Below are 22,698 nucleotides of genomic sequence, written 5' to 3'. Positions count from 1 at the left end.
GGGGGGGGCAGCTCAAATGAGTCTGAATTTGCCTCTTTGAAGTTTTCATCCAGTGATCTAAGCTCTGCCCTCTGAAGTCAAGAAGTGGAAGGTTAATCCCTCTTCCATGACAACTGGCAATATGTATTTGAAGGTCTCTCACAGAGGATGCTGGTGAAGCTGGAACTTGTCTAAAGGAGAACCAGGATGGTAAGGGCCTCTAGTTCATGCCAGGTGAGATTGAAGGAAATGAGGGTGAAGAAGAGTAGACTTAAGGAAGCTTATGCTCCTTTAGACAAGTTCCAGCTTCACAAACATCCTTCTATCATGTAGATCCCAAACTGAACACAATACTACCCCCCAACCCCCCCATGGTGTGACCAAGGCACCACTCCCCTGCCTCTGGGCTGGATCTAAGCCACCAGAATCACAGCAGGGGCTAGAAGGACCCCAAAGATCATCTGATCCAGGGGCTTCCTAACCTTTCTTGGGTCAAGGGTCCCTTGCCCAGGCTGGTGAAGCCTAGAGACCCCTTCTCAGCGACACATTATAAGACACATAGGACTACAAAGGAAAACAAATATATTGAGATATAGTTTTGAAAATGTTTTTAAAAATTCAGACCCCAGGTTAAGAACTCCTGATCCTAGTATAAGCCTTTCATTTTGTAAGAAACTTATTCTTTTCCCTATGGCCTTAAAAATCAAGCCCCACCCCCAGTCCTTTCAAATGAACTGAACTTTAGCTCATACTCTCAACCCTATTCTCATCAGACTATGCCATACTAGCATTCCTCCTCAGTTGCCTGCTCCTGCTGCCACCTTCTGTATGTGCCTTTTAAAAATCTAAGTTGGGCGATTTCCCTGTGCATCCACATAGATCTCTTCAGAGAGATCACTTTTCCTTCACGTGAGAGCCCCTCCTGGCCTAATTCTTCAATGGAATTTTAGGCTACAGGATCCTACCTGGCTTTTACACCTTTGAAATCTGTGCTTTCCAAATACAGGGCCCGTGCCTGGCTTCCTTCCTAATCAAAGCTCCCCTCATTTCCACTCAAGCACCTGGTTTTTCCTTGTTGGGGGAGAAAATACTTGGCTTTCTAACCTCCAATAACCGGTCTTCACTATCCAGACAAAACTTGTTACTAGAGTGCCACCTACTGGACAGCCGAGGTATTCACCTGGCCCCAGCAGGGGACCTCGCCCTTTTTGCCTCCAATCGCTCACCTAGGGCCAGCACCTCTAACTCTCCTTTATCAGGCCTCCTATAGGCCTGACAGATCACATTAGATAGGCCTGTGAATAGATCACATTATAATTTGCATTTCAACAGTAATTTACATACTTCTTACGCTCTTAATAGACTGTGAGCTGCTTGCCAAGGACATCTAGTCACTTTGATATCCTCCAGTACCTAGCCCAGTTATATAGACAAAAGGGACTTAATAAAGGTGTGCTTTTTTTTTTTTAAGCAATTGGGGTTAAGTACTTGCCGAGGGTTACATGGCCAGTTTTTTTTTTGTGTGGGTGTTAAGTATCTGAGGCCGAACGAGAGCCGGCTGCTCACCACCTAGCCACCCCTAAAGGTATGCTTTTAAAAATTTTTAATATTTTGGTCTATTTTTAGGTTGCAGGTCTGCATTTGAGCACTAAGGAAGCTATTTCAGGGTGGTGACAAGGAAGTGAATAGACTGTCCATCCCTAGAGACTGGGATAAGTAACTTGGCACCATGATTCCTGTTCTAGGATTCTAAGAACTAGGGAATATACTGGTAGAAAGGATGTGTTCTAAAAACTTAGGAGAAATGATGGGATCCAAAGCTACTGGGAGTACTCAGCACATTGGAGAGAAACCTAAAGCTAGAGCAGAGGATTATATCCAACAGAACATAAGTTCCTTGAAGGCAGAGACTAGGTACCACCATAGATTCATTTTCAAAGAAATGAAAAACTTTAGTAGTATTAAACTAGTCCAAGGGTGTAGCACAGGGAGTTCTCCAGGAAAGTAAAGATTCCCAATTTGACAAAAATTGCTGGGGAAATTGCATATTGGTTTAATAGTAATTTAATTCAAATCACCGTTTTACTCCATATACAACTATAAATTACAAATGGATCCATGAGCTAAACATTTTTTTAAACCCATAAAAAATGAGAAGCAGAGGATATATGGCTTTCAGAGTAGCTGGTATGTTCTCCATCAAAACAAGGGACAGAGGAAATTATAAAAGATAAAATGGATCATTTTGATTACATGAAACCAAAAAGCTTCCAAACAAATAAAATTAATGTATCTAGGCTAAGAAGTGGGAGAATGGGAAATAAAATCTTGGTATAAAATTTCTCAGATAAAGGTAATGGTAATGTCCATATAAAGTATCCGTGAGATCAAAAACCACTGCCCCAAAAGGATATAGACAAAGTGTTCTCTCAAAAAGCATGTCCCGCATCACGAATAAGAGAACTCCCAAGTTGCACCTCGCACTCAGCACATTGGCAAAGATGACAAAAGATGGCAACAGTCAATGCTGGAGGGGAAGGAGAAAGTTAAGTACACTGTTGGTAGAGCGACAAATCTGGAGTACAACCATTTTGGAAAGCAAATAAAATGCAAAAGTCTGTTCACACCCTTTGACCCAGAGACTCCACCAACTAGATCACTGACCAAAAAAAGTAAAAAAATCCCAAACCCAACCCCCCCCCAATCCATATATATGTATGATAAATATATTTAAAACAGCACTTTTTGAGGCAGCAAAGGGGAAATAAAGTTGATGCTCATCAATTGGGGAATGGATAAACAAACTGTTGTGGTACAGAAATGTTAATGAAATATTACTATGATGACCATGATACAGAGAAGCAAGAAAAGACTTACAGAAACTGATGCAAAGTGAAGTCAGCAGATATTAACTATTATATCAAAGTAAATAGAAAGAACCACAAAAGAACTGAAGATGAATGTTGCAAAAAGATCTTGGTCCCAAAGAAGAGATGTGACCTCTGCCTGCTCCTTTTCTGGAAGGAGGGAGGGGGAAGGAGTGTGTTAGGTGTTCAAAGCTTTGGAATATTGTATATACCAGATTTTTTTCAATGTATTGATTGGTTTTTCCCTCCTTTAAATTTGTTGTTATATTTCACAGTTCTACCTACAATGGTATGTCTTTCCATACCCCTCCACCAACATTGATTATTCCCATCTTTTATCTTTGTCAATTTCTGGAGTGTGAGGTAAAACCTCAGGGTTATTTTGATTTGTATTTCTCTAATTTTTAATGATTTGGTGAATTCTTTCACATGGCTGTTAATAGTTTGCAATTCTTCTGAGACCTAAGAACATACCCTTTGATCATTAACAATTGGCTTTTGGTTGATACATTTCTGTTGGTCTATATATCTTGGATACCAAGGCCTTATCAGAGGTACTTGATAGGTATGGCTAAAGGGGAAGAGATACAGGGGGAAATGTAGGTGCTGTAAAAACAAAAGACATTAATAAAAACCTTTTTCTTTTTATCTTTTAAAGAAGAGGATAAAAGGAGGTACCATGCACAACTAAGGCCAGGGGGAGGATTTAAGCAAAGGACAGAGGTATTCATAGACAAGAAAATGACTAGTATCCATTACATAAAAATGAAGACCTTTTTGCACAAACAAAACCAATGAAGGTAGAAGCAGCTAGCTAGGAAAAATCTTTGCAGCCAATCTCTCTGACAAAGGTCTGATATTCAAGATAGAGGGAACTGAGATATTAAGAGCAAGAGCCATTCCAAAAGTGGTCAAAGGTCACAAATAGGCAATTCTTGAATTGGAAAAGATCCAAGCTATCAACAGCCATATGAAAAAAATGTTTCAAAGTACTAGTAAGAGAAATACAAGGTGTCCCAACATCCTAGCAGAGTTTTAAGTAAAGAAAGCTTAAAGCTTTTTATCTTCTGTCTTCTTTGGCACTCTTAGATGTGAATTAAAGAGTTGTTTTAATTTATGGAGAGTATTACAAAAGTCAATGTAGTTTGAAGATAAGAAAGAAACTGCACTGACTTCTAAAACCCTATATAAATTAAAACAACTTTTAACTCACATGCAAAAGTGTCAAAGAAGACAAAAGACAAAAATGGCAAAATGTTGGGGGAGCTATGGGGAAGACAAACACTGATTTGCTGGTGGTTTATAAAACTTGAATTGGTCTAACAATTCTAGAAAATAAATTGAAATTATACTACAAAAGCCATCACACACCCTTTGACACAGCAATAGTATTACTAGGAATATTCCCCTAGGAGGTCAAAGACAGAGGGAAAGGTCCCATAAATACACAAAAGTATTTACAGCAGCACTTTGGATAATAACAAAGAACTGGTAAATGGCTAAACAAATTGTGATATGAATGTAAGAAAATATCATGCGCTAAGAAATGAATATGAGCAATTCAGAGAAACTTGGGGAGACTCTAATAAGCTAATGCAGAGTAGAATAAGCAGAAGATTTACATAAGAGCAAATTATTTAAAGGGAAAAAAGGTAAAGCCTTTCCCAACTCTGATCAATGCAGTGACCAATGATGACTTTCAAAAATTTATGGTGTTCCTCCTACCTCTCACAGAGAGACCTGGCTGTTCAGGCCTAGCCAATGTATTGATTTGTTTAGTTTGATTATATTTATCTGTTACAAGGGAAGGGGTCAATAGGAAAAAGGGGGGTGGGGAGCATAAAGAGAACATTTTAAACAGAATATATTATGTGGTTTAAGGCTGGTTAGTATGAAAAAATGTAAAAAAAGTCTCCAGAAGAACCCACCTGCCCCTTCCCTTCACCCCACTAAGACAGGAAGTGACATAAAGAGTTAACCTTGACCAAGGAAACTCATTCCTTCAAGAGATTATGCTGCTTGCCCAGAAACTGTCAAACAGGTAAGGCCATGGAAGAATCCGTAATGTGATCAGCCAGTGTGAGCAGAGGAAAGTAGACCTAAAAAATCCCTGTCATGAGTTTTCTGGACATCTAGAGGTTCTAAACACCCCATGCCTTTTTAAAAAATTGATTTTACTATTATCTCGGGTTGTTTTTATACCAAAAAAATTTCCCCTGGTATCCCTTCCCCTCTCAGAGAGCCATTCCATGTAACAAATATTTTTAAAGAAAGAGGAGATCAAAGGACATCAAAAAAGTCTAAAAATACATGCTGTATTTAGAAACACAGGTGAGTCTCATATCTCTTCTGTAGGGGCATGCTTGTTCTTTGTAATTTTGCAGCATTCACTGCTGATTGTTTTGTGGTAGTTGTTCTTTCCATTTACTTTGTTGTAGTCATTGTATATGTTGTTTTCTTGGCTCTGAGTATTTCATTCTGCATCCGTTTTTCATGTGAGTCTTTCCATGCTTCTCTGGTCATCATATTCTTCATTTCTTACAGCACAGTAATATTCCATTATATTCATGTACCAGTTTGTTTAGCTGTTTCCCCAGGATGGTTTTCCACTTTTTCTCCAATTCTTTGCTACCACAAAAAAATGCTATAAATGTTTCAGTGTATATGGGACCTTTCTTCTTAGCAATGACCTGTTTGGAGTGTAAGCCTAGTAGTGGAGTGTCTGGGTCAAAGAGCATGGATATACTTTTATCACTTTTTTGGCATAATTCTAAGTTGCTTTCCAAAATGGCTGTACTAATTCAAGTTCCACCAATAACATATTGGTGCGCCCATCTTTTCCACATACCCTCCAGCATTGACTGTTGCCATCTTTTGTCATCTTTACCAATTTGCTGAGTGTGAGTTGAAACTTCGGAGTTGTGTTGATGTACAGTTCTCTTATTATTAGTGATCTGATGCATTCTTTTACATGATCGTTAATAGTGTGCGGTTCTTTTGAGAACACTTTGCTCATATCCTTTGATCCCTTGATCTATGAGGGAATGGCTTTTGGCGCCATGTCTTTTTAGATTCATGTGGGTAGACAATAAAGTCGCCAGAAGTTCCAAGGGAAGAAGAGTCCATGGGGTTTTGAAAACACGCAATTAAGGGAGCCAGGCAAAAATCCAAGACCACCTTCCAGAAAAGAACCAAATCTCTCACTTGACCTTTAAAGGTTTATACTAGTTAATACAGGGCATAGAACACTTATACAAACTGATATAAAGTGAAGTAAGCAGAACCAGGAAAGAAATACATACATTGACTACAATGTAAATAGGAAGAACATAACAATCAAAAAGTTTAAGGCTGGGAAACTAAACTGACCTAATCTGACTCCAAAGAAAAGACAAAAGATACCTACCCCCTCCTCTTTGGGGTCCCCTTTGCACAGGAAGAGGAAGGGTTATGGAACACTGCACATAACATACTTTTCCTGTGTTGGTTAGTTTTGCTAAAGTGGTTTTCCCCTCTCTTTTTTGTTCTTTTTATAAGGGATGATTCTTTGGAAGAAAGGACACATATGGAGAAATGTGGATGGTATGAAAACAAAAGAGAACAAAAATCCATTTTTAAAAAGTCTGAGATTTGGATTTAGCCAGGAATAATTCCATAGAAAATTCCATATAATAAGAAGGGTCAGTCATTCACCACTGTCAATAAAAGCAGAAGACTTGGCAATCAGATGATTCTAGGTAGATAGCATAGACAGATATCTTTAACAAAAATCTGGACTTAATAGCTATTGATACACTGTACCCTCTTCTTTTCCAGAAAATCTGGCAATTAGTGATTGTCAGGAATCCTCTAGCAGAGAAACTTGCATAGCACTGGGGAGTATCAAATGGACTGTTGGATTTCAAAAGCTGGGGGAAAGGTTTACAAAGATCTAGCCACTATTTATAGTGTTTGGGGATTGGGTGGGGTCAGGGGAGGGTATTGGAGGCAAAAGGCAGTTAGATGGCTCAATGGATAGAGTACTGGGCCTGGGAAGACAAGAATTCAAATCTGGCCCCAGACAATAGTTGTGAGACCTTGTGCAAATCACTTAACCTCTCTTTGCCTTAATCCACTGGAAAAGGAAAAGGAAAAGACAAACTATAGCGTTATCTTTGCCAAGAAAAGTCCATGGCCGGTATTGGCATACTGTGGTCCATGGGGTCACAAAGAGTAAGACACAAATGAATGACTGAACAACAATGGAGGTAAAAATTCTGAGAAAGGAAGTAGGAGTCCCACTGGTGAAACCGTAGCACTGAAGCCCTGAGAAAAGAACTTGTAAAAGTATACAACCTGAACAGATCCCAGACAACCTTGAATCCAAGGCACAGTGAGAACTTTGAGAAAAGGTAGGTAAAAGTATGGGGAAGCTAGAAGTGACCCAGCAAGTATTCTAGTCAAGTTTATAAGGCAGGAACTTTTAAGCTGAGCATCTAAAGTGCCAAACCAAGGGGTGGGAAAAAGAATGATAAAGAAAGCATCAACTACTACTGACTGATGTATAGGCCAAGCTAACCCAGACTATAAATGAGCCTCAGTGAGAAATTGGGAAATGTGGATGGCGGAAGACTGAGTCCCATCTTAGCACTTGGGAGGGGTGTCGGAAGGAAGTCTTCAATAGAAAAGACAGCAAAATGAGAAGGAAGAAGACAGGAAACCAAGCCCCACCGGGGACTTGATGGCAGTCCATACTTAGAAAGATAAACCTTTTTAAGGTCTGAGGGACAGAAAATCTGTTCAAACTATGTCAAAGCCATCTATATCACCAAAGGGAAGACAGTCATTTGAGCACCAGGTTTAGCTAAATTTATTAAGGCTCAGCTCTGACTAGAGAAGGTTGGCCACAACTCATGAAGACTGTCTACTGTGACACAGGATTGAAATTTGTCAACAGAGGTAATGCCCACCTACAAGACAGATATGAAGGAGCACTCCCCCAGTCAGGAGCCTCCATTTTGAGTGAATGTTGTCACATAACTGAGGTGATTAAGACCCTAGAATTGGGAATAACTTTGCCAAGTGAAAGTACTTGGCCTTAAGCAGTTCTCTTCTCCGAGTCAGGTAGAACATTAAGATTCTACGTGTATCAGAGCAAACAAAACTATCCCATATATACTAAGAGGCCTTGGCAGCTTCACCAAGAGATGACATCACTATTTTTAGTCCAGTTAGGGAAACACATCTGAGCCATTTCTAGATTGTTCTCTAGATTAGTCAGAAAGTCAGCACAACTATGAAAGCTAGTTTGCATTGAGTGAAGGTAAACAGTGGAAAAATCACAAACCTGGGCAACAAAGGTAAAGCAATTCAAAAGTAGGTACTCCCAAAGACAATGAAAGGCAGTGGGCTCTGTGAAACTGGTACACTGACATCTACCCCAGTCTGATATTTTTCTTGATCGTGATAAGCCTAACTTAGATCCAAGTGCCCATAAAGTGCTGCCAATTTAAAATCCAGTTTACTAGGAGCTGAAAGTCCATAGTTACTCTAAAAGGTTCTCAATAGATATTCCACTCCAATCATGGTTTGTACTCCTATAGTTTCTTAGCAGAAAAGTGATGCTGGGGGTGCACAAGTTGGGAACTAGACAACAATACCTTGAAATATACTGGCAAGCCTCTTCATAAATTGAAAACATTGGTGAGATCTCTGCTGCCACATAGGACTGGAGAGGTGACAGAAAATGATCATATGGTGGGGGGGAGACAGGTGAATTTTGGAAACTAACAACAGTTGTGTTTAATTTGGGTTTCTTCTAGTATAATTAAATGGATGTGGTATTTGGACATTTGGAAAAATACACTGCTGATCACAAGGAACTGGCAGAATTTAGGAAGGTCAAACTAACCATTTCTTTTTGCAACAGTATTACTAGACCGAGGACTTAAGTCTTGAAATCTGTTGCAGAATGCCAAAGCGTAGGTAGACAGTAAAATTTCACATTAGATCTTTGGGGCCAAGACGGAAAAGGATGAGTTTCTTTCATGGCTGTGGTGATCAGAAAAGGCTTCCCAGAAGAGCTGAGCTGAAGCCTGAAGGATGACCATGGGCCCAGTGACTCAGGATGAGACCATCCCAGGAAATACACTGCAATGGGGAAAGCATACAATTTGACTAGAGCTTGTAGCACTCAAGGAGAAGAGTCCAAGATAAGGTTGTGAAGAATTTTTTAATACAACATGGTCATTCTCCTGTGGCACCCCCGAAGGCCCTGGGCTGTGAAACTCAGCATCAACACTGCTGAGATGATCTGCTTATTTAATTTACATCCAGCAAATCTGGAAAGCTACTTTCACACTGACATCGCTGTACACTTGCCGTCAGAAGTGTTAATGCAGAGGCGAAATGACCACCTGTCGGGATGCTGCCGAGGATTCCCCTGTGGAGTAGGTCACAGTAGAGGATCTCTAAGGCCTCTTCTGACTCCAGGATTTTACACATAGTGCCAAATGAGTGGCAAATAGTGCTAACTGAGTGGCATGATGAGTGCAACAGAAGCCAGAGTGGCTGGGCAAGGGGTGGGGAAAGAAATAGCTGCAGGGTTGGCAATCTGTACTCAGGCCAAAGGAGCCTTAGTTCTGATTCTTCTCCCCTGCCAGTCAGAACCTCACATTTCTTCCACTGCCCATACGTGTGCTAAAAAGAACAATGAATTTGGATTTAGAGTCCCAAAGCCCGAGCTTTGGAGGTGACATGAAGCCTGTAAATGGCAAAAGTCAGGATTTGAAGAAATCACTTACCCTTCTCTACCACTTTCTCCATCTGTAAAATGGGGACAATTTGCACTGCTTTCCCCACTCTAAGGAAAGCATTATATAAGTGTGATCTATTATTTTTAAACTAACTGGGGGCAAAGACCACATATTGTACATCAGGATCTATGAGACTATTTCTTACCCAGGTGGCTGGAAACATAAGACTCCTCATTTCCAGCTAAAGTTTATCCAAGACTTCCTGGAGAAATGACTTGGTTCCTCCCTTAGGGGTTATTAGGGCAAGATTCCCAACTCCTGGGTTCTCTAACTCTACCCTAGAGGTACAAAGTTATTGGACCTCTCTGAGTCTCATTTCTTCAAAACACAAGGAAGAAGATATGGGGAGAAAAATCCCTTCTGGTACTTGGAATTCTGGGATAGGTATGGGAATAGGAATTCCTATCAGCAAGTACAGGTCTGCTTACTCAACCTGGGAAGACCCTGAAGCCAGGCTCTTACTACACCTTTTGTTCTTAACTCAGTAGATCCACACGTTGTGTAGGAAGGGTCCACTCCCAGTGATCTCCTACCTTCTGCACTCCAGAACTGTAGGGCTGCCAAGGTCCTTCAAGGTCACTCAATCCCTTAACTCAAGTGGTAACCAAAGAGCTGCCACTCTAACTTCTGTAGTCATGGCAAACTTGTTACCTCGCAACTCATTTCAATTCTGTTTTTTTTAAGCAACAGAAAGGAAGTTTCAAACTGAAATCCATCTCCCCATGACTTCTACCTACTCCAGCACAGATCTGACCTTTGAAAAATAACCTATTTTTCTACAGGTATCATTAGTCCCATTTTACATATTAAGATCTTGAGACTTAAGGAAGTGGCTTGGCCATGCTTATAGAAGTTGTCAAATTATCAGACAAGATTTGAACCTAGGTCTTTTAAATCCAGAGCTCTAATAGGACAGCCCTTCAGATGTTTGCAAACAGCTATATCACATTAGATTATAAGCTTCTGGAGTGAAGGGAGTATCTTCTGCCTACTTTTGTGACTGGCTGCCGGTCTTGGTCTGCCCTCACCCTCCCCCCCCAGCATAGTACCTGGCACATAGTAGGCACTTAATAAATGTTTATTGACTTTAATATCCTGCCAACATTTTGTCTCTCCTTTTTTCCTTTCTAAGATGCTGCTCTATACAATATCCTGCTCCCCTAAACTCTTTCACATTTGCCAAGTTATACAGCTATGTGGAAATCTACCAAGATTTCTACCACCCCTTCCTTGCTGCTTCCAGTTGCAGGTCTCAGAAACACAAAGGTTTGTTATCTGTCATCTTGTCCAAAGACCAAGCTCACTTTGTTCCCCCAAACAATGATTCAGATATGTGTGTCAGTCCTGACCCCCCAGTTCTGCTCTTCTGGGAATTACCCGGCATTTCTCTGCTCTATGATAGGCAGAGTCTTCCTAACATCTACATTTATCATTTACACTAAAAAAAGAAGGGGAGGGAAAAAAAAAACCTAGATGTGAATAATCTTGATCAAATCAGAAAGTTTCCAGCCAAAGAAGTCTGCCCAGTCCATGTGAAAAACATTCCATCCCTAGATAAAAGGCTATATTCTATTACTTGGCTTAAACCATGGTTTTGAATAATAAATGCTACTGACAGCATCTAAATATCTAGTCATTTATTTTCCTTATCCTCTTGCTTACAGAGCCAGCACTTTCAAAAGAAATGAGATGAAAGCCTCACTTAGGCCTGTGTGCCTCCAGCCTCCTCTAACCCCCAAAGTCCTTTGGTTAGCTGCCCACAAGCTCTTCATTCTTGGAGACCCTTACAGGCTTCTTTTGGCTGGATTATTCCCTCAGAAATCACTGGAAATGGGGAATAGGCCAGCAAGTGGGCTAAATCTCTGTAGGCTCTCTGTCACATCTTGGGTACATTTACGAAGATGAGAGTCTGATTTCCTACTGGCCATATCAGGCCCACACAGTCACCGTGCAGGGGGGTCACAGGGACAGATCTCCTAGCTGGTGTCAGTGATGGGACTCCTCCCACTTGGTAGTGCCTGTGAAGCTGCTCCCTTATGCCAGGGAGCACTACTTCTTTTGCCTGAGAGGGTCCAGATCCAAGCTCTAGGGGAAAAACATCCCTAGTTTCAGGAGTTTATTTCTTCACATCCCCCAGTTCATCCTTCTTTCCACCTCACACCTTGTTGCTAGATGATCTCTTCATCCTATCTATGCAGTCAATTAGCATGTCAAATGCCTACTACATGGAAGGCACTGGAGATTCAAAGACAAAAACAAAACCTCAAGGAGCTACTGGGGAGGGAAGACAATACATAAACAGAAAACCATCAAAATATATGCAAGGAAAAAAAATGATTTCTAGAATGTAGAACATGAATGAAGACATTAGGGATCTGATAAGTCAGAGGTGAAGAGGAAGTATATTTCAGGCAAGTGTGCCAGTCTAAGCAAAGGCGAGGGGATGGGAGATGGGCTAATCTGGCTAGACTGTAGAACACACGAAGGACAGGCCAGAGGCCCTATGGAGTAAGGCTTTTACATGCCCAAGAGAGGAGTTTGTATGCTGCCCCAAAAGCAATGGGCACAGAGCTGCTTCAGAGCTTTGGGAGCTGTGTGGAGAAGGCTTAAATAAACAATCTCACAATCCCTGTTAATTACTGAAAGAGTTGCCTTGGCTGCCATACTTACTCATATTTTTACATTAGAATTAGTACTTTCTAGTGTGTACAGAGTCCTTAGGAGATCACCCTGAAAACCCCCACAGCAAACAACTGCTTGCTACAGGTGCTGAGGCAGAGACCTCTGCTAATTAAGCTAGATTGAACCACTCTTTCTGATTTTTGTGCCAACCTGTCCGGGTATGATGGCCCACCAGTTGCCAACACTGGGTCTGAATCCTCAAAGAAGTATCACTGGCCAGACCAAGAAGCAGTCACCTCTTATTTGTTGCTGGATCCCAGTGACCAAACATTTTAGTGGCAGAGCCAACTGGCCAGCATGCCATGAATGCCACATGGTGTTTGTTCTAAGGCCCCAGCACTCTTCCCATAGGATAGGGGTACAGTATCTACCTTGGGAAGGTGTAATGGGAATGCAAATTTGGAAGATCTTCCCTGCCCCTAGGCTAAAGTGCACCTGAAACATGGGGGTGGGAGGCTTGTTTTTCAGTAGATACTTCTTGATTGGCCAGTGAGTCAATAAGGTTGTTACATTCTCTGAGCCAGGAGAAGGCTATATAAGCCCTGATGTGTAGCTTTGTTTTGGGGCTCACTTTGAGAAGTGTTCTGTGATTTGATCTGAATTCTGGGAAGCCGTTGTTGAGAGTCCCCCGGCTTTGAAAAACCCAGATGTTGACTGGGTATGGATGTAATGGCTGGACAGTTTGGAAAGCTGTCTACTTGATCTGTTTCTGTCTTGATAATTCTGCCTGTATGCTTTGAAGTTCGGGGTGCTGACCTTTTTCCCCTGAACAAGGTAAACTATATATGTCTAACTGATTAAAGTAAGCTTGTTAACCCATTTTGAGTTGCTTTCCTTTAACAAAGCAGATCCAAGAACCTGTATGGGCAGCAAACCCTGAGGACGCGCTTGGGGTGCTTGCTGCTACAGAAGGTAACACTTTCACAGCCCTTTCTTCTTCCCACTTCCCAGCTCCAGGCTTTCCACTGAGGCCACCCCAACAGAGATGTTTACACAGCTGCTTACAAGAATTATAGGTACTTATCCTTATGTTTCTATTCATGTTCTAGTCAATTTGGGAACTTCCTCAGGGCAGGAATTCCCTCTATTCCTTCCTGCAGTCAGATTAGACTCAGTATATTTGGAGCAGTACTAGGACCTTACAGCTGGGTCCAGAGCACTCCCTCTCCTTGAGAGAAACAGGGAATCACACCCTTAGAACCATTATATACTAAGCAACAGGACCTGGTCTGGTCTCCTAGAGGAAAAGGACCCAAGGGATTGGACCTGCCGCCCCAGAAACAGTCTCAGTTTAAGGCCAGAGACCAGGTCTCCTGGCTTCTTTCCCCCTAACCCGCCACCCTCAGTGATACAGAGGGGAATACTATCCCAAAAGCTGCTCCAGGCCTCCCTCCTCGCCCCAACCCTCCTAAGTAATGGGGACTCACAAAGACAGCAGCAGAGAGAAGCCAGCGATGTGGAGGTTCCTCTGGGCTCGGAACAACTTCATGTGGAAGTGTTCCATGGCCCCAGGGTTATTCTGCAGGTTCACCTTCTCTGTCACATCATCATACTTCCTGATCTCCCGCACAGCATCTGTTGGGGAGCACGAAAGGAAACACAGGAAGGGGCTCAACCACAGCGCAGTGAGTCAAGGCTGCAGTGTTAGGCCATGACGCTGGTTTGCTGGGCCCAGTTCACTGAAGTTCCACTGTCTTCTCATCAAAAGTCATCTTAGTGAGCCTTTCTTTGATACAGATCTTCTGGAAAGCCAGCACAGAAACATATCCTCCCAATCCCCCTAAGTGAAAGACTTGGGAAATTGTGAATCTTCCTCCCATATCTGACCAGGGAAAGCCCAGCCTTAAACTAAGTCATTCATGTTTTTCAAACCGCATCTCTGGGGAAGTGGCAGCGGGTTGGTCACAAGAGAAGATGGGACTTAACACTTACTAGCCATGTGATGTTGGGCAAGTCACCAATTGTCCTGCCTTCCCCTCTCCAAAAAGTAAAAAACAAACAAAACAAACCAAAAAAAGATTTCTGCCTAAGGATGAAGGAGGACCTCACTAGAGTACTACTTCAAAAATGAGAGACCAAAGGACCTGTGTTGAAAAATACTATCTCCCTTCTGGGAGAGAACTGATGAACTCTAGGTACAGATTGAAGCAAACTTTTTTCACTTTCTTCTTTTTTTTTGTTTTTTACAATATGGAAATGTTTTGAATGCCTTCATATGTATAATTGAAATCACACTGCTTTCCTCCTCAATGGGTGAGGGAGAGGCAGGAAGGATCGAAAACATGGAACTCAAAAATTTTAAAAATGAATGCTAAAAAATAATTGAAAACATTATTTTAAAAATGGACGTCATCTCTCAAAAATATGTTGTTTAAAAAAAGTCAATAAATAATGCAATAAATTGGAATGAAATGGAAAAAATTCTCTCCCTCTGGAGGACTTTCATCAATCAACCCAAACTGACCTACTTTTCATTTGTGTAGCTTTGATTCATGTTGCAGAATGTATACAATTTTCATTTTTTCCTTTGCTCTAGATCTTAGAGAATTGCCCTGGGGGCATTAAGAGCTGAGTGACTAGGTTAAGATCTACCTATAGGGCAAAAGCAGGCCTTAAACTCAGATCTTCTGGACCCCAAGACCAGCCCTCTATCCATAATGTCTTTCAGCTGCCCAAATCTCTTCTGACTAATTAGTAAGCTGATAGTAGGGCCATACCTAACAAACCCAGCAGTGCCTGGCACAGTAACAGCCTCACTGAACAATTAAATCTTCCATAATGCATCTAGAGAGCTTAACTGCCCTTCATCACATAGTCCCCAGACTTGGGTATCCCTATCTCAATCTCCACAGAGTAACTTTGTAGAAACCCAATGTAATGCCTAAGTTATATGATGAGAGCCCCCAAATGAAGTCCAAATAGTCCTACCAGATGGTCTTACTTTTCTCTAATCTTTCCCTACCACTACTTCCCCTTGCCTAAGGGGTCCAATTAAATTTGCTAAGAAGCAACAACAGGGTGGAATGACAAAGTAATTTGTTAATAAATGGCTCCCCTGTACACCTTGCTCTCTCACCCAGCCTTGACTGACTCCATAGGCGGAGAGAAGGGCTCTCATCCAGCAGTCCCTGTTGAGACAGGTAGTACTCCCAGAGTGAACCTGCCTCACATCAATTATTAGATATATTAATAAACAGTTGTATTTTGTTGTTGTTGTTCAGTCATTTCAGTCATATCCTAATCTTTGTGACCCCATTTGGGGTTTTCTTAGCAAAGACACTGGAGTGGTTTGCCACTTCCTTCTCCAGCTCATTTATAGATGAATTTGCAAGAGGATGTTCTCTTTACAAACACACACACACACACACACACACACACACTCACTCTCTCTCTCTCTCTCTCTCTCTCTCCTCTAGCACTTTTCTGTATGACCAAAAATAGCTTAGGATTCAACTGTCATTACTAAGGAATGCCAAGGAGGAGAGAAATGAGAAAGACCCAAGATGGCTGAGTAAACTGTCTGTAGCTATCCAACCATAGTGGGATCATAGAAGTAGAGTCGAAAATCAATAATCCAAGCACTGCCAACCCCCCAATAATCCCTAGAAGGGAGACCGTGTCCTATGCCTAGTTCTTGTGGTTTTGAATTTCCAGGTCACTGCATTAACCAAAACACACGAAGGCAAGAAAGTAGGAGCACATGTGGCATCTGGATTGAGATGGAGCCCTGAATTGAGTAAAGAGTCCCTGAAGCCACCCCACCCTCCTCTCCAAATGGCCCAAGGACAACACAGAGATAATCTTTTGCCACTATCTGGCTCAAAGCCAGAGAGAGAGCACCTGGCTTAAAAGCAGTTACCTTCCAGAATTTTTCTAGGTGAATGTGTCATATATAGACATGGGTATGGTGTGCAAGCGGCTGGCATTGCACATTGAAAACTGAGGTGTCACACCCATCTTGCTAAAATGCAGCCTTGCCTGGACACATCCCCTTGAGTCTTATGAATTAAGCTGCCAAGACCTAGGAAGACGAGTAGGAGAGGGCCATAATACTGTTACAGGCTTAATGGGGAAACATGACACCAGTTAAGAGAAGCCATTAAAGCTCTTTTAGCGCAGAGGCATTTTCTTCACCCCAAGATGGGTTGTGATTTGCTCCAAGTCCCAAAGTGGGTTAAGGGATCTAGGTTCTAGTACCAGCTGCAACACCAGCTCCCAAGTCCAGTGCTTTTTCTACTCTCATTAATTTCTTTTCTCAGTTCTTTGCTAGGAATTCACTTTTTTTTGCCTTTCTCCCAACGTAGGCTCTCCAAGCATTAAAAAAAAAATGGGACTCTGTTTACCTTTGCAACTTTTATGGGTCTAGTTCATTCAGTCCTCTGTACCTAAAACCTGGCTACCATGAGGAGAAGCTTGCCCAAGTCTGGGGTCCAGATCTGTTGGACCAGTGGCTAGAACCCGGTACTAATGAGACCATCCAAAGCATACAAGGATCCATAGTGCCACAGCTGTTTACAAAGGCTATCAAAGGGCATATGCCTAGGATATGTACAGAGTCTGGTGAAAACGAGACAAATGGAAGAGATGGACTTGCGAGAGCTTCCTATTTGGGATACTGTCCAACAGCCACATCTGTCACTCACCAATGAGAAGCAGCACCAGGATAACAATGAGAACCACAAAGAAGGTATTGCCATAGCTCACCACGAGTTGTACCAGGCGCGACTTAAAGATCTTCTGCCATCTAGGGAGAAAGAAAGAGAATGTCCCTCTCAGTCCCAGTTAGTCTAAGGAAAGTTTAGCTTTACCTTACTATCCCACCCTTCAAAAAGATACTTTCTCAACTTTCCAGTTTGGGGAGTCTGTGGACTTGGACAGACCATTGCTTAATTCCAACAGACTGACGATTCTGGAGAGAAGTATTAGGTAAGAGATACAACTAAGAAGAATCAACTTAGAGATCTTGTATGTTGGTTGCATAAGGACCCCCATCCTCCCACATTCACCTCCATCCTAGGAACCTGGCTGCATAGCAGACACCCAAAGGTGAAAGGGGTATGGGGGAGGGGAAGAAAAATTGGTAGTATTTCATGTAGGTGAAACATTTCATGTAAAAAAAATATAAAAAGCAGTTCAAGCCCCATATAAATGGCTCTGCCTCTCTTTGAAGAATAGCAACACTGATGCCCAGGAAAGTTCAGAATCATTCCACTAGGGAAGCCAGTTACCCCATTCCCAACAATTTCTACTTGCTTCAGTCTGGCCTGACTCCTAAAGTCCTATCAATAAGCCACCAAACCTATACACATAGGTCATGGGGCTCAGCATTGCACAATTCATTGCAGGGGCACCTTGGGCCCTGAAGCTGATCACTCCATAGGCTGTACCTTTTGGGAGAAATGAAAGGAATGCAGAGCAGCAGCACAGCAAAGACCTCCGCATAGAGGAAGGTAGCAACCGCAGTCCACTGAAGACTCATCCTTAGTCACTAGCTGGTTTTGACCTGGAGGCAGAACAGACCAACCTTGGAAATGTCTGAAAAGATATGAGGAGACACAGGCCATGAGAAAGGGGTGGGGAGCTGATTAAACTCTGGAAGAGACTGTGCTGATCCACTCCTCAATCCATCCTTCTCAGCTTTCAAAACCATGCTACCTTTCTTCAAACAGCAATTGAAACAAGCAAGTGAACTGAGTCACATTAACATGGCTGGGGGAACTTGTCAACAACTTCCAAAGGACCAGGGGACTTCTTGGTTCCTGTAAATAAATTAATCTACTACATAACTTACTGAAGTCTTGAGAGTATGGGCTTTAAAAGCCCCAAACACATGAACTGCCAGGGTGATTCACAGGACTACTATGTCCCTTACACCAGGCACCCAAGTGGAACCTTGAGATGCCAGGAGAAATCAAAACTAGTTGACTTCCAGTGGGAAAAGCATTAAAGAGGATCTGTGTTTGATTCCCAGAACAGGCACCTAGGTGACTCTGGCTAAGCCATTTAACCTTTCTGGGTTTCCTTTTCTTCCTCCATCTGTACACTACAATAATAAATTAATAATGATAACAATTGCAGCTTGCATTTACATGGAAATTTAAAGTTTTGCAAATCACTTTGCATACATCTGCTAAAATGAATGAATTGGACTAGATGACTTGAGGCCCTGCAAAGAATAACCTAGAAGAGGCTAGGTCTTCTGGATAGGCCCGAATAAGGTCCTCTGCTCTCCAAACAAGTAACCCTACTCCACCCCTCTGCTGGAACCTGATCAGGGCCCTCTGACTATGCAGCAGAAACCCTTCGCTCACGCCCTCACTAAATGCACCTCCTGACCGTTTTTCCCAGGCACTCTGCCACAGATCTGGTTAGCTGGCGATGGCAGGGCCGAAGGGGTCCTACTCCGTTAGCAGCAGCCACTCCCACCGCCCATGAGGCCTCGGCCGCCTCCCTGTCCCCCTGGCCACCCCCAGCTCTCCAGTCTTCAGCTCCATGGCCGGAGGTTCTGGGGCCCAGGCGAGGCTGCCTGGCCTCGAAGGCGGCGGCCGCCTCGCAGGGGTCCTCTCCCTTGCTTCATGGCGCCCCCCCAGAACTCCTGGCTGGTCTCCGAGTCAGGCCGGACCCGGCCTCGCCTCACCTGCACCACAGCCGCAGGATTGGACTGCTCGAACTCCAAACTCTCACACCCAAATCCCGCCCCTCCGACTGGTGTCCACAGGCCGGAAATAGGAAGTCAGATGGTCAAGCCCCGCCTTCTCTCCGTCCTTCCACCAACCACGGCATCGCTTCCACCTACTGCTACCACGACCTCAGAAGGCAGGCAGGAAAGCGTGAGAGCGGGCATGCGCGTGCCCAGGAAAGGGGCCAGAGGGCGCTCTCTACCGGTGACGGCACCTCTGAGGGCGGGGCCAAGCGAGGGGGTGGGGTGGGGGGAAATGGCTTCTCTAGCCAGCTGAGTCCTCCAAGTGCTCTATGATTTCGGAGGCAAGGCGGGGAGTAGCTAGAGGAGTGAGGTGGGCGGGGTCGCTATAGCCCGCGGCCGAAGCCGCTGCAGCTCCTCCTCCTCCTCTTCTCCTCCTCCTCCTCCCCCCTCCCCATCTCGCTCGCCCCCGGGGAGGGGTGGGTGGGGATTATGGGCCGGTGGCGGAGTCACGGTCGCTCCAGTCTGGCTGAGGAGCTGTCGAGTTTGCTGCCCTGGGGAGGGGCCGCGCCCTGGGAGGAGGAGGAGGAGGAGAAGGCTGAAGAGGAGGAGGAAGAGAAGATAGCACTCCCTTCCCCGGACCCCCTCCACCCCAAATCTTGACCCTACGTGGTCCAAGAGGCCGTCGGGGGGGTAGGGATCACTGACTGACTGAGGAGGGTGAAGAGAGATAGAGACTGAGAGGGGAGAGCAGAGAAAAAGAGAGGAGAGACTAACTGAAGACAGGAAAAGTGCAGACAGAAAGGGGTGACAGACAGAAGCCAGCCAGAGACATAGAGGGATCCAGAGGAGAGACAGACCCAGATTGACAGGAGACCCAGAGGCAGAGGTACCTGGGCGGTTGCTAGCGCAACCACCTCAGTGGACGCCCTGTTGCACCCCCGGTTCCCTAGGAAACGGCCTAAGGGGCCTGCCCGCAGGGCCCTCGTTGCCCGGGCAACCTTCCCAGCGGCCTCTGCTAGAAGCTCGCGTGCCCACCCTTCCAGGCGGGCGCCATGCAGGTGCTCTCGACGGCGCGGCCCTCCCGGGCGGCCTCCCTGCGGCGCCTCGCGGTGGTGCTGGCCCTGACGGCCTACGGGGCGCACAAGCTTTACCCCCTGGTCCGCCAGTGCCTGGCGACGCCGCCCCCGCGGGGCCCGCGGGCCCGGGGGGAGGCCGGGGCGGAGGCCCTCAGCGCCTCGGGCTCTTCGGCCGGCGCGGCCGCGGGCAGCGGCGCCAGCAGCAGTACCAGCGCCAGCGCCAACCGCGTGTTCTTGCGCCGGCTCTTGTGGCTGCTGCGGCTGCTGTTCCCCAAGGTCCTGTGCCGGGAGACGGCGCTCCTGGGCCTGCACACGGCGGCCCTGGTCAGCCGCACCTTCCTGTCCGTGTACGTGGCCCGCCTGGATGGCCGCCTGGCCCGCTGCATCGTGCGCAAGCAGCCGCGGGCCTTCAGCTGGCAGCTGCTGCAGTGGCTGCTCATCGCGCTGCCCGCCACCTTCGTGAACAGCGCCATCCGCTACCTGGAGGGCCGCCTGGCGCTGGCCTTCCGCAGCCGCCTCGTGGGGCACGCTTACCGCCTCTATTTCAGCCAGCAAACCTACTACCGAGTCAGCAACATGGACGGCCGCCTGCGCAACCCTGACCAGTCCCTCACTGAGGACGTGGTGGCGTTCGCGGCCTCGGTGGCCCACCTCTACTCCAACCTGACCAAGCCCCTGCTCGATGTGGCCGTGACCTCATACACCCTGCTGCGCACGGCCCGCTCCCGGGGTGCCAGCACGTCCTGGCCCTCGGCCATCGCCGGCCTGGTGGTCTTCCTCACGGCCAAGGTGCTCCGGGCCTGCTCCCCCAAGTTCGGAGAGCTGGTGGCTGAGGAGGCCCGACGCAAAGGGGAGCTGCGTTACATGCACTCGAGAGTGGTGGCCAACTCAGAGGAGATCGCCTTCTATGGAGGCCACGAGGTGGGGAGCCGGCAGGCTGGAGGGAATTGGAGGGGGTGGTGGAAGGTGACAGGGGAGACTGGGCCTACATCGGGGAAAGGCTTCAGCAGTCCCCGGAGTTGGTGGCAGAAATGAGGAAGGAAAAGGGGGGAGGGGTATTGGAGTTAGTAGTGGAGGAGGAACCTAATGGAGGGAGGGGGACAGTTCAGACTGCATGGTTGAAGATTGACATAGGTGTATATCTTGTGTGTGTGTGTGTGTGTGTGTGTGTGAGGGTAGGGGAAGTGACCCTCAGGGTAGCACAGGGGAACCTCCTGATGGTGAGGGGTTCTTTCCCAGCTCCATCTAAGTTACAAACTGCTGCTTTCTTTTACACTTCTGTTTATTTTGTTCTCGAGACTGGCTGCCAGAAAATCTTAGCGGTTTCAGACTAGAGCATCCCATTCAAGTTTCTGCTTGTTTCTCTTCATGCCCAAGAGCCTGCCAGGCCCCCTCTAGCCTTATTCCTTGAGGTTCTTCCCAGTCTTCCTTTTGCCCAGAGCCCCAGGAGGTCCCAGGGCTGGGTCTGTCTAACCTAATGACTGAGCTGGGAAGATGCCAAGGACTGGGGATGTGTTCTCTGAGGACCAAGCTCTTGGCTTTCATGCTAAGAGGTGGGGAAGAAGAAATGCAGAGTCAGAGGCACTCAGAATGACAGAATGCAGGGCTTTCAAAGTTTGGGAAATCTGGGATGTTGTTGGTCCCCATTGAAGGGAGGAGGGCAGCTTGGGGCCAGGGAAAGGGGAAAATTGAGAGCTGCCTTTTGCCATGTGACTTGAGCTGGTTGAATCGAGACCTCGATCCTTGATCATCTGACCCCTCCCTATTCTCTGTTGTTGAAACCCAGGTAGCCCTCTGATGGGCCTCTGGAAGGCGGGGGTGTTCAAAGAATGACTCAGACCCAAGCGGGGTTAACAAGCGGCACTAGGGAAGACTGGCCATTTGGAGTTAGGGGCCAGGCCTTTTCTGACCTCCTTCTTTCCTCCCTGGGATCCAATGCCTCCGTGACTCCTTGCCTGCAAAGTTTCTCAGCCAGAATGGGGCCCTGATGCCCTCCCCCTCTTCCTCACTTCCTTGAAAAGGAGGGAATGAGGGGATGCTGAGATAACAGACCAGTTGACAGAGGTCACGGGGAAGTTGTGTAACTCCTGTTTGTCTTGGCCTCAGCTGCCAGCTTTCTCCTTGTACCCTTTCCCCCTCCCACACTCTGCTTTAACCTATTTCCTGCTAGGGAATTGGATACTTGAAGGCTATCTTGAGCTCATTCTCCCCACCCCATCAGGGCCCCTCAAGAGACAAGGCCAGTTCGGGCCACTTCCTGCCCATGCTTCTCTACCACGGGAGGGTGCCCGCCCTTCCTCAGCCCTGGCCAAATCCCACCGTCCTCTCCGGAAGACTGGCTCCCGGATCAGCCTGAGTCCCTGCCTTCGCCTGGCAGAGTCTTCCCCCGGCATAAAGATCAGGAATAAGATCTGTTCTCATTCTTACTGCCAGTGGCTAGGGCCTCTGGAATGTTCTAACGGGGTAGAATCAGCCCCTGCCTTAGCTGCATAACCCTGGGGCTCTGGGAAAGGTTACTCTGGGCCAACGTTCTCTATCTCCTCTACCCTTCTTTGGGTTGGGGGCTCCAGTGCGCAGGCGCCAGCCTCCTTGTTTCACTTTCACCCGGTACTTCGGAATGGGTATCTCTCCTGTCCCCTTCCCCCCGCCCCCCCCCC

At 45.6% G+C, this 22,698-nt stretch overlaps 2 protein-coding genes across 6 annotated transcripts in view; one reads left to right on the top strand and one right to left on the bottom strand.

The window, feature by feature from the left end:
- Window positions 1-2,008: 2,008 nt before the first annotated feature.
- On the bottom strand, window positions 2,009-19,117 carry BCAP31 (B cell receptor associated protein 31). Of its 5 annotated transcripts, none has more exons than XM_069108475.1 (5): window positions 18,960-19,117; window positions 17,710-17,857; window positions 16,966-17,066; window positions 13,750-13,897; window positions 2,009-2,506 (listed from the first exon to the last, which is right to left on the bottom strand). In XM_069108475.1, the coding sequence occupies exons 2-5, from the start codon at window positions 17,799-17,801 to the stop codon at window positions 2,464-2,466; spliced, it is 384 nt and encodes a 127-aa protein (XP_068964576.1). In that variant the 5' UTR covers window positions 17,802-17,857; window positions 18,960-19,117; the 3' UTR covers window positions 2,009-2,463. The 5 variants fall into 5 exon arrangements, with proteins under 5 accessions (XP_068964576.1, XP_068964574.1, XP_068964575.1 ...); XM_069108473.1 differs by lacking the exon at window positions 2,009-2,506 and adding an exon at window positions 11,073-11,725; XM_069108474.1 differs by lacking the exon at window positions 2,009-2,506 and adding an exon at window positions 11,073-11,725 and having other exon boundaries at window positions 17,710-17,825; window positions 18,960-19,098.
- Window positions 19,118-19,326: 209 nt separating this feature from the next.
- The window catches only part of ABCD1 (ATP binding cassette subfamily D member 1), a 21,687-nt gene continuing 18,315 nt past the window's right edge, over window positions 19,327-22,698 (top strand). Inside the window, exon 1 of the mRNA XM_069108463.1 lies at window positions 19,327-20,962. Within this exon, the coding sequence (XP_068964564.1) occupies window positions 20,018-20,962 (945 nt within the window). The 5' untranslated portion in view covers window positions 19,327-20,017. The remainder of the gene's footprint in view (window positions 20,963-22,698) is intronic.

Source organism: Petaurus breviceps, unplaced genomic scaffold, assembly GCF_028583685.1.
Source record: "Petaurus breviceps papuanus isolate PSGF00001 unplaced genomic scaffold, PetGlider_PUasm1.0 90386, whole genome shotgun sequence".
NCBI classification, from domain to species: Eukaryota; Metazoa; Chordata; class Mammalia; order Diprotodontia; family Petauridae; genus Petaurus; species Petaurus breviceps.
The sequence above is the reverse complement of the archived record's forward strand: the minus strand, read 5'-3'. Positions and strand labels throughout refer to the sequence as shown.